General features: G+C 43.3%; 1 protein-coding gene across 4 annotated transcripts in view; it reads right to left on the bottom strand.

Moving 5' to 3' along the window:
- Positions 1–592: 592 nt before the first annotated feature.
- CPNE4 (copine 4) overlaps positions 593–12,171 on the bottom strand; it is a 436,822-nt gene continuing 425,243 nt past the window's right edge. For all 4 annotated transcript variants that reach the window (XM_029940289.1, XM_029940290.1, XM_029940292.1 and 1 more), the window contains 2 exons: positions 8,277–8,513; positions 593–2,342 (listed from right to left, as the gene is read on the bottom strand). In XM_029940289.1, the coding sequence (XP_029796149.1) occupies positions 2,208–2,342; positions 8,277–8,513 (372 nt within the window). In that variant the 3' untranslated portion in view covers positions 593–2,207. The remainder of the gene's footprint in view (positions 2,343–8,276; positions 8,514–12,171) is intronic.

Here is a 12,171-nt window from a genome sequence, read left to right as displayed (position 1 = left end):
AGTAAACCTTCAATAATTGTTAGCTACTATTTCTATTCTTCTTTTGAGCTGGGCTTCAGTCTGGCTATGAAAAGCCAAGTAAGCTGCTATAAGGTTCTGCCAGGCAAATTAGACTCGGTCCTTGTCACCCTATCTCACAGATCCCAGGGATCTTGACATGCATGTTATAGGTCCCAACAGATATTTGAGAGTGACATGGTGCACCATTTTGACTAACAGCCATATCTACTTAATTCACTTGTTAAATCTACAATAGATTTGAGATCAATCATGAGACACATTAACAAGTCCATTCATTGATTCGTTTATTTGATTAGTCATCTCCTTACTCATTAAATATCTGTGGATTGCTTATTACTCTGCTCTAGGCACATCGACACAGAAGTGCATGTCCTGGTTTGGTTTGGAAACCACCATGAGATAATTCTGTACAATAGGGCCTTAATATTTTAATTCCTTGTTTGTTAAAACCAACGATCCATATGTTTCTACGGGACTGTGAAAGAGCTAGTCCTAATCTGAGGGTGTGTTACCTACACGAAATACATCACTATTAGCAAAAGAGAAATGAGATTATAACTCTTAGAAAAAATTCTGTAAGTACTCAGTTTATTCATAAAACAATACAGTTTAAATATTTATGATTTTTTCAGTCATACATTTTTCACCATCATTCCCAAAATGTTGTGCATTTGGCTGACATGTATTTGCAAGGTTAAGATCTATAATTATGACACTGGAGATCATACAAGGCATTTGATTTGCTTATTAATACTTCCTTCTGCAACAAACAACAAACAGATCTTTTTTGCCTTGTGATTTACTTCTCCATCTCTCTGACTAAAAATAAGTTCCTCTTTGTGCCTTTTATACCTGCAAAACACTTGTCCATTTCTCTGTGAGAACATCATACAAGTGAAACATTCATTCTAGTTCAAGACGGGCCAATGTCTATCAAAATAAAAAACCTCCACGCAGAACAATGATTCTAGGCATTTCTGCTGATAGACTATAGTCTCGGGAGTGATAAAAAGAGGCAATCAGAAATCCCACACTAAGCTTGCAGATCAACTTGGTGGACCAGGTTTCTCGGGAGCCATACTGCATGGCCATTGACCATGGACAAGTTTCCATTGTTGTGGTCCCACTGAAGACTCTTTGAGGTCACTCCTAGGGATTGCCATAATTATGTACCCATTCCTGTTGAGGTGTGTGATGCCTCCTTTAAGAGGACAGGGGCTAGCAAGGAGGAACACTCCCTAGTCTGTCTGAGGAAGAGGTGTGACTATAAAGCAGTGAGACTGATTTGGGGTATGCAGCTTCTGGAATCAGTTTCACTACTTTCTATTCCCACCTCGGAGACAGGCGGGACTTTTGTGCTACTGGCAGAAGAGAAGTGCCCTTTGCAAGGAGACTAGGTGCTTCCCTGTATCAGATGGTCTCTAGGGTGACACCCCAAGTCTAGAACCTCAGTACTCTTAAGCACTACAATGGCATTGCCTGGGACCTTGTTAGAGATGCAGAATCTTGGGTCCCGCAGACCTGTTGCACCAATCTGAGTGTTAGCAAGGTCCTCAGGTGGTTTGTGTGTGCAGTCAAGTCTGAGAGGTGCTGGGCTAGGTGCCCCAGACCCACTTCTAGAAGCTATGTCTAGGTGAATGAACCTCTTCTTCAGTAAAGAGACATTCTTAGCAGGGAGGGATTATAGATAACAATTGCAAAAACAGTGTGGTTGGTTGGTTTGTTTTTATTTTAAACATGCAAAATACAGTCCATGCATCTGCCATTTTGAAAAGTCTTTCATCCTGTAGCAGATAAAACCAAATATGTTTTGGCTATCGACGTTCAGTAGATGTTTCAAAATGCTTTACAGTGTAAAGATAATAAGAAATTTAGCAAAATTTCAACAAACCTGTATAAAAAACAGATACAGATAACATTTTATTTCAAGGCGACATGCTGTAATGTAAAGAGTAAGTTATAATTATTTATGTTTCCTTGTAAAAAGTCTTTAACAATACAAGAGCTTAACAGATCCAGGCCTCAGGGCTACACATGCAAAAAAAATGGTCAGTCAGTTAAAAATCACCAAAACGTGCTATTTTTTTTAATGTGTATGTGTGTGTGTCTTTTTAAGTACAGGAGTAGTAGAAGTATTAAATAGTAGCAGGAATAGTATTTCAGAACTCTGTAAAAGTGTGTGGAGTTCATGGTGCTGGTGTCCTGGAAGACTCATACACTTCTGATGAACATTTTGGCTTAATCCCTTTGCCATTGTAATAGTCCACGACTTGATTTGGGACTTCAGCCAACACGCTCTTTGCCAGGGCAGCTGGAGATGCCTGCAGGGAAGAAGAAATGACTGTGACTTTGGCACATGGCCAAAGGAGCCTGATCCAGAATCAGCCTAAAAGAGTGCAGTCTTGCTCTGAGCAGCTACCCTCTCTCTCTCTCACTCATTCATTCATTCATTCATCATTTAATCGGTATTTGTTGACCATCTACTCCAAGCAAGAGTGTTGGTAGAGTGTTGGAAAATATCATAATTATATTTTTCATGCCTGTCTCAAAATATAGAGCTATCCATGTCTGAAGATGCGTGGAAGTTGGACGGCAGAATGAATTGTCTTTAAGTTTTGTTCCCAGGTTGCATTCAATTCCAGGCATGATGCCAGGGTTTCTAAGAGTTCGTGGTTCTTGCCATTAAAGGAACTGTAATCATGACAGGGGAGCCTGGTGTGGCCAAAATGAACATTACTGTGAACTTGAATGCCGTACCTGCTACGGAACAACAGTAGCATATTATGGGCGAGCTTCATAGAAATGTACAATGTTAGATCTATCCCAGAGCTACTGAATCATAATCTGCATTTTAACTTGGTGCCTCTAGGGTGATTCCTATGCATACTGAAATTTGGGAAGTCACTAATATAATTAGTCACTCTAAGTCACTAATGCTCTGGGACCAGTGCATAGAAAACAAAAAGACTAAGTCATATTAGAGGAAATCACAGCAGGCTTCCAAGAGGAGGTAGTATTTAAGTGAGGTATGTTTTAAAATGTAGAGAAGAAGGGGAATGACATTTGATCATTCTAGGGACAGGGCGTTATCTAATGGGGCTGAAGGAAGTGTGTGTGTGTGTGTGTGTGTGTGTGTGTGTGTGTGTGTGTGTTGTGGGATGCAGGGTTGTTGGAGGATTCGGTTGGAAAATAAGCTTAAGGCCAGGTGATGGAGGGTCTTGAATACAACTAATACAGCGCTGGCTCTGACCTCTGGCTCTGGCATTTGGTACTAACTTTCTAACCTCGGGGCAAGTAAAATTGCCTGAGCCTCATTATTATCTATTATTGAAGTTGAAAACTTGAAGCCAAGGGACCAGTTAACTAGTGAGAGTCCTCAGCATAGGAAAGAAAGAGGGTTTGACTACATGCCGCATGACGTGGTTTCTTGCTCTTTCCTTCCTCTGTGGCCTGCCACTCAGCCATTCAACTTGGCTCAGCCCCCGTGTTCACAGAGACAAAATTGCAAAGAATAGGGATTGGTTTTTATCTCACACAGTTGTGAGGAGGCTCGAAATATAGGCACATATCTTTAAAACAACCTGAAAACATGATGGAGAGTTTTTCTAAAGTGACCTCTCACATTTCAAAGATGTCTTAGCATGTTGGGCACTTGACATCCATGAATGTTTTAGTTTATAAATGTGTTCGCAGGGTTGCGTGTTAGAACATGGTCCACAGGTACACTGGGGTAGCTATGAAAGTCATTCCTACAGTTCACTCTCTGGTCACATTTCATATAAAGGCTAGAAAACCAAATACTTAATTTTCCAGCCTCCCTTGCACCTAGGGATGGCCACATGCCCCAGTTTTGTCCTTTGAGACATAAGGATGTTTCTTGGAAAGCTTTTCTGATTTGAGGGGACAGACATGGCTGGCTCTGTTTCCCTTTCCTCTTCTTTTTTTATTTGAACTAGAATGTAATTCCTGGAGCTTTGGTAACTGTTTTTATCTGTACTGTCAGCGCAGAGTTTGACATGGGGTTTGAACCCATGAACCTTGAGATCCTGACCTGAGCCAAAGTCAGACACTTAACAGACTGAGCCACCCAGGTGCCCCTACATAGCACAGGTTCTAAATGACTCTCCCATTCTTTTGCAAATGTGGGCTGGTGGCTCTTGTGAGCAATTAGGGCTTGAGGGCATTATCTGGTTGGGGAAAGGCCAAAAATGTGAACACAGCTGGTATTTGCAGCTGCATTTATTAACTACCCACGGGGACCAGGTGCTATGCTAAGCTTTAGATAGGCATCACCTCCACTCTTCCAGAGTGTTTGTCATTTGCCTTGTTTTACAGATGAAAGTCTGTGGCACAGAAACATTAAATAACTTGCCCAGAGCCACACACAGCTCATAGTCTGTGCCTTGTCCACTTCAAAGCTTTGAGTTATTATACAATGAGAAGCAATATGAAATAATACCAGCTCACCTTCCTTTTTTTTTTTTTTTTTTTTTTTTTTTACTGTGTATTGAATTCAGAATAGATTTGTTTGGATAATGATATGGTTTTCAAACTCTAATCTGAAATCCATGAAGATAAGGGGGTGATATGCTCCTGGTATTGTTTTTGTCACCCGCGGAGCAGCTGGAGACTCTGCAGCGGACATGCGCGAGCAGCACCTGCTCCCTCATCCTGACCAGGGTCTTCCCTTGTTGCTGATGCCCCCTCAACTCCCTGCCCGCCAAGGCGCTGTCCTTCCTCTTATCAGCTCAAGCTGTGAGGCTCTCCTCTCTGCTCTGAAGTCCTATGGCAACATTTGAGCCCTTTTCAATCACCCACAGGTCGCTTAGCATGGGAGTTTTCTGCTGACACCTAGGTCCCAACCATGTAATTCTCCAGCAAATTCCTCGAAGCCTGGCCCTGTGGCTTTATCATCTATCTGTGGTCCGACTCTAGCACATGCTGTCCCCACAGAAGGTGCTGGATGATGTTGAAGGACTAGGAGAAGGCTGGGGGAGAGGTGAGAACTTGCACGGCTCTGTGGCATTGCTGTAGCACACAGATGTGTGTGTGCGTGTGTGTTTGTGCATGTGTGCACAGTGTGCATGCAGGGACAGAGAAAGGGTGGTTTTGGGAAGTACATGAATCTCCTAGGGGGTGAGCTCTTTTGACCTCTCTTCACTCACATAAAGTGGTGGTCAGTGATGTGGCTACTTCTGTCTGGCTGACAAAATGGAGCAGGACCTGAGAATCTGCAAGGACAAGCCCTCTCCCCACCTTGGGCATTATCAATAAATAGCTTCATTAATAAACACAAGTGCAGCACATTTAGCCTGGTCTAGCACATCCCTCCACCGAGCACATCCCACTCCCTGCTTCCCCATGCAGATGACCTGAGGGCTTGATGAGCCTCTTTTATTAGTAAGTGGTTTCATTTGGAAACACCCTCCCCAGGCAGAACACCCTCTTCTGTGGCTAGCCCTCACCCACGCTATTGCCTGTGTGCTTTTTGGGGGTTTGGTATTACTTGAAGCTACCTTTGTACTCACTGCTGTGACCAGGGATTGATTTTAGGCTCCTTTAATGATTCTAATTACACACAGTTCTCCTTAAAAGGAAAATAGCAATTGTGTGGCAGTAAGGAGCCCTGGAGTGTGCAGCGATCCCTCTAAGTGGTCCCGGCAGGCGAAGAGATGTAGGTTCTGTGGAAGCTGCTGGGCTCGTGATTTATCTGAACGTTTGCTTTAAAGCCTGTCCCCAAAAGGGGGTAAGCAGCAATTTGTGAAAAGCTATTTCAAAGGCTCTGACGCCCGTCCCTGGGGCTTGTTGATAATAAAAAATGACCCATCCATCCTACTTCCATACTTGCCTTACCCAGTGTAGCTGGGGTCCCAGTGTGAGCCCAGATTGGGATTCAGATGTTTCTGGATGTATCTGAGAAATTGACTAGGAGGGTGAAAGGGTTTCATTTGAATGAGGGTTTTTGGCTTGAGGAGAATGGCTTTTCCAGAAAATGTCAGAAGGAAAAGCTCAGAGTAGATGGCAGAATGCCTGACCCTAAATAACTGACTTCAGGCCTGAGGACGGAGGGGCCGGAGAGGAAGCCAAAGACATTTCGAGCAGAGGGACAGGCAGTGTAGGCGTTGGTGGTCTGCTTTAGTGGTCCAGGTGGCAGAGGGCTCTCTGTAGCCTGGAGAGGAGGGGGTTCTTGTCATTTCCAAGGGGATTGCTGGGGATCTTCAGGGCACCAGGATTCTGATGCCCTCCTGCTGGGGCCGTTCAAGTTCAGTTAGCAGCCCTGAGCATGGTATTGCGGCACCACACGCAGAGCCAAGGACAAGGCCTCCATGGCTACAGGAGCTGGGGGTGCTCTGTGGGAGCAGCTTCCACAAGGGGTAGGGGACAAAAGAACACAGAGGACTGTCACAGGCATATGACGCCCAGATACATCTGAAGGAGGCTCAGAAGCACCCCTCTGAGCCACTACCAGCACATAGGGAACTTTTGTGTGATTCAGAGAAGGTGTCACTCTGGGCAAGTACAGCCCTACATGTGCAGGGTTTTGTGTACATTTTAAAGGTGCCTCTTACATCCAGATGGCCAACAGACACATGAAATGATGCTCAGCATCACTCCTCATCAGGGAAATACAAATCAAAACCACACTGAGATACCACCTCACGCCGGTCAGACTGACTAAAATGAACAAATCAAGAGACTACAGATGCTGGCGAGGGTGTGGAGAGATGGGCACCCTCCTACACTGTTGGTGGGAATGTAAACTGGTGCAGCCGCTCTGGAAAACAGTGTGGAGGTTCCTCAAAAAACTATCAGTAGAACTCCCTTATGACCCAGCAATAGCACTGCTAGGGGTTTACCCAAGGGATACAGAAGTGCTGATGCATAGGAGCACATGTACCCCAATGTTCATAGCGGCACTTTCTACAGTAGCCAAATCATGGAAAGAGCCTAAATGTCCATCACCTGATGAGTGGATCAAGAAGATGTGGTTTATCTATACAATGGAATACTACATGACAATGAGAAAGAATGAAATCTGGCCATTTGTAGCAATGTGGATGGACCTTGAGGGTGTCAATGCTAAGCGAAATAAGTCAGACAGAGAAGGACATATGTTATCACTCATAGGTCTAACAGGAGAAACCTAACAGAGGACCATAGGGGAGGGGAAGGGTAAAAAATAGTTGGGGAGAGGGAGGGAAGCAAATCATGAGAGATTCTTGAATACTGAGAACAAACTTAGGACTGATGGGGTGAGGGAAGGGGGTGATGGGCATGGAAAAGGGCACTTGTGGGGAAGTGTTATATGGAAACCAACTTGACAATAAACTATAATAAAATAAAATAAAATAAAAACTGTTTTAAAATTCCAAGAAAACAATAATAAAGGTGCCTCTTCTTCCATGGAGTTAAAAATCACCCCAAATTAGGAAATGCCAAAAACCTGTTACAGAGCGATTCCTTAATGCCATGTTAGAGCACTGTCTCAGGGGCCTGCTTTAGGGCCGTCTGGGGACTGCAGCACTGCTTGACTTACTATTTGTTACTGATGGGAGTCCAAGGCTGTAAAACTAGATGTTAACTTGCAGAAAACTGACAAGATTTCTCCCCAGTCAAGAAATCTAAAGATGATAATTATTATTTTTTAACCCTTTTGGTCATTAAGCAGTTTTGCATCTGCCTAGCAAATGTATACCAGTAACACCCCCCACATGCCCACTGACCATAATCAGCTATTTTATACCCTCCTTTGAATAGCTTTGTTGTCTTTCTGATTCCCTTATTAATGAGTTAGATAAATCACGCTGTTTGCTGTATATTTATAGAGGACTTAGGTCTCTGTCATTTCAAGAATATACTTTTCCAAGGTAAACACAGGTGTCTCTGAGGGTACATGACTTGATAAGGAGAAGACAGGCTGAACCTCAGCTTCTCCTTGCTACTTCGGCCTGGCACCCTCAGGCTGGGAACAGCCCGCCCCACAGCACACACAGTCCTGTGTGCACTAGAAAGCCGAAATTACATGGATGAGGGCAAGTGCCAGTGAAATGCAGGCTACCAGTTAGCATGAGTCCTCAGCTATTACTTAAGTTACACGTCTTTCTCCAGAGAGCCAAGCTGTATGCGTCCTGCATGTGAGACGGCTGGCCCAGCAGGGACAGCTAGCACTGCTTCCCCCCAGACACTGGTGGCAAAATGTGAGTGAGCTTGTTTTGGTTCTGCTCTCCCACAGGAAGCCCCAGAGATATGCGTACGTGTTTGAAGTTCCTGAAGGGCACGAACTGGACGATGTCTCGAAGGACAGGCTCTCCCTTGGGTGACCTCAGAATGCCGTCGTCACCATCCAGCATCTGCATGTCGCTGAAGTCAGCGTTGCCCACCCCAACGATGATGACCGACATGGGGAGGTGGGAGGCGTGGACAATGGCCTCCCGGGTGTCGGCCATGTCTGTGATGACACCATCAGTGAGGATCAGCAGGATGAAGTATTGCTGCGATCGATCGGATGCCAGGTGATGATGGGGATGGAGAAGTGGGGGAGACAAGGACAACACCAGTTATGCACCCAGGAGGCTTCTGTGCACACTGACCGCTGCGACAGTGCTGACAGACCTTTACTGAGTCCTGTGTTACAGCCCTAAAGACTTAAGGTTATGATGAAGGCAGCTTAAACGCCTGCATTATAAATGTGGGTAAATTCTAATAATCACCTTAGTGATTATTACAAAGCACAGTGTAGTGTACAGAGTACCAGAGGGGAGTCAAGACTCACTCAAGGCTTCAAAGATTCACTTTCTGAGTTCCTGGGAAAACTCCTTACCTCTTCTGGGTCTCAGTCTCTTCGTCTCCCAAGTGAGGAGGAGTGGGACTAGACCATTTATCTCGTCCTCTTCAGCTGGGGGATTTTTCAGAGTCCACGAATGCACCGCCCCATATAATGGCTACGAGCTCCATGTGACTACTGAGCCCTTGAAATGCGGCTAGAGTAACAAAGGAACTGGAATCTTAATTTTATTTCATTTAAATGAATTTAAATTTAACTTTCAAAATGAAGACTTGATTCAGTTATTGGAAACCTTTGAAGGATATCTGGAACAACTCAGGTATGTGAATCTAGTTTTTCAACAATCAATATATGAAATCCACATAAAGATCAAGTTTTTGTGGTGATGATTTAGCATCCAAACTAAGACAACGTTAAGTATTAAATACACATGGATTTTGAAGTACAAAAGAGGAATGTAAAATATTTTATTAATAATTTTTTATATGGAACATATATTAAGATGAGAATATTTAGGTTATATTGGGTTTTGATAAAATTAATTCCCACGATTCTTTTAACTTTTAAAAATGTGGCTACTAAAGAAATTAAAATGGCATATACAACACCCACGACACTTCTAGTGGACAGCACTAGTCTAGAGCCTTGCTGGCGAGGGTGAGGGTTGCTGCTTCTTTCCCCAAAGGCCACGCACCATGGTCTACTTTGAGTGTGCTGTGGGTGCTCAGCTCCTGTGGCTTCCTGCTGCAAGTGCTGGGTCCCTGCCTACAGCCTGACTGGCCCCTTTCACCTGGACAGGCTGGAGGGTGGCACATCTGAGAGGGAGACAGCCACAGAGGCTCGTACCTGGCAGCGCAGGGAGGGCTCAGGACGTGATATGGGTCTGGAGAAGGAAGACTATCAGAGGTCATCACTGTTGTAAGTGGCATCATGAAAGCCTCTACTGGGAGATGAGAGGTAAGCAGGGCCCTGGCATGCCACTCGTGCCACTCTACTATAATTGTTGCAATGTGCCCAACATCTACAGGGAGGGAGTAAATGTGGGATTATCAAGCCAGGTCAAGTGGCCATGTTTCAAAGAAGAAAGGCTGGATAGAAGAGCCACATTCTGAAAACATTTGGTTTTGAGGATCATACTTAAAAGGTTATGTACAGGTTGGTGGTGTTAAAAGTTCCCACTTCTCTTTGTAAGTCTGAAAAAAACATTTTAAACAAAATAACTGGTCAAAAATGCAACTGGAGAGAACAGAAATTCACAGCATGTTGAAGACAGCCACATGTTCTAAATGTCTTCCATATAGTTTAATGTAAAGACTAATTCTGTCCGTTATTTAACTACCCATCCCTAGTTCTAGCTAACCAACTAAGTTTCAAATTCATTTGAGTTGTACACTTTCATCCATAGCCATGCTCTTTGAGTCTCACATAGTTACAAAAAAGGTAGCCTAGGAGTTTGGAAGAAGATTTCAGCAGGATGACCTGATGATACAGCTAGGGATGTGCAGAAGCAGGCCACTTGGTGGTTGGGGATACAGGAAAGAGGTACAGAATACACCAGAATCATAAATCTCCCTTCCCAAGGTATGCCTTGGAAGGCCATGCAGATGCCACACCTGGATGGACATTGCTTCTGACTCATAAACAGATGGGTCCTAGTCTTTCCTTCTCCGCCTTCCCCAACTGTCATCTGATCTGATCTCTATAGTCCAGGGGATGGATCAGCCCCAGAGCAGCCCCTGCTCAATGCCTCCAGAAACAAAAAACACCTGAGAGTCACACTACCCCATCAAGGAACTCCAGAGTTGAAATGGTCTAGAGACAGGATTGGGAAAGTATTTTCTGTAAAGGGACAATAACCAATAATTTAGGCTTTACATGTCATAGTGATCTCTGTCCAACAACCTAACTTTGCTCGTATAATATGAGAACAGCAATATTCAATACTTAAAATGAACGGGCATAGCTGTGTTCTGATGACATTTTATTGATGGACTCTGAAGTTTTAAATGTCATATAATTTCCATGAAATTCTTCTTCTTTTGATTTTTTAATCATTTAAAAATATAGAAGCCCTACTTAGTTTGCAAGCTATTGAAAAACATGCTGCAGAATGTAGTTTGTTGATTTTTCATCTAGAGTAGGGATTTTTAAAAAAGATTTTATCTTTAAGTAAACTCTACACCAAACATGGGGCTTGAACTCACAGCCCCAAGGCCAACAGGTTCATGCTCTACCAACTGAGCCAACTGAGTGCCCCTAGAGCAGGGATTCTTAACCTAGACCTGTGGACTATGGAAATATTTCAGATAGTCTGTGAACTTGGGGTAAATTACATTTTTATTTTCACTAACCTCTAACTGAAATGTATCATGATTTAAATTCTTAATATAATCAACAAATACAATTAGTTTGGACTGTACTTGTAACTTCATCAGCGATAGAAATCACAGAATATTTTCCTGTTAAATTAGTGACTGCAAATATCTTACTATATCACTTATATCAGCACTACTTAGACATTACAGACTTATTAGACTAGTTACTGGTTCTCATAATTTAATGTTAATAAGGGAAGCATTTTATTACTTTATTTATCATGCTTCTTAGCCACGTTTAAAACTGTTTTGCTGAATGCATGTCAACATATTTGGTTTATTTATATTTTATTTTGTGCATTTAAAAGCATTTCTGAGAAGTGGTTCATGGTCTTCACCAGCTGTTAATGGTGTTCCTGGAACAAAACAGGTCGAGAACACCCGGTCTGAAAAGATTGTTGGGATTCTAGAATTTGATCCTTCCAGGTTCAATCTAGCTAAAAGCAACAGACTACAGACTGCGGGATTGAAATCCTGATGGAAATTTCCAATAAAGCAAGCAGTAGCAGTTAGCTCCAAAGTCAGGCTAGGAAAATGTTCACAGATGAAATATTATAGTTTTTGAATGAACTGGAGGTCTTGTTTAGATAAAGAGGGGATTCTTTTTTTATTCCTATAAGAGTTCCACAAAATCGAGAAGAAAATCTGACCACCATAGACTCCCTGTACAACTTGCCCAAGAGGTTCAAGGTTAGTAGTCAGTGACAACAAGGGACCCTGGAACATACACTGTTCAAAGAACAGGGAAAATCTCTGGGGAGAAACATCAGTGTTTCTGGCCTACTGGGAAAGTATCTGAGGTGGTGTGGATTAGATATTTCCTCCACCTATTCCTGACTTGGCCTTTCAAAGCAGACACACCTGTCCTTGGGGGAGGGAGTCATGGCCAAAACCTCACACCAGCTTATATCAGGCCCAAATCCAGACCCAGGCCAGCCCTCTTCTCTTTTCATTCTTGTGGGTCCTGGTGCACCATTCAGTTTTTAAACT

The sequence above is a fragment of the Suricata suricatta genome, chromosome 5, assembly GCF_006229205.1.
Source record: "Suricata suricatta isolate VVHF042 chromosome 5, meerkat_22Aug2017_6uvM2_HiC, whole genome shotgun sequence".
In the NCBI taxonomy this organism is placed as follows: Eukaryota; Metazoa; Chordata; class Mammalia; order Carnivora; family Herpestidae; genus Suricata; species Suricata suricatta.
This window is presented reverse-complemented; position numbering and strand designations above follow the sequence as displayed.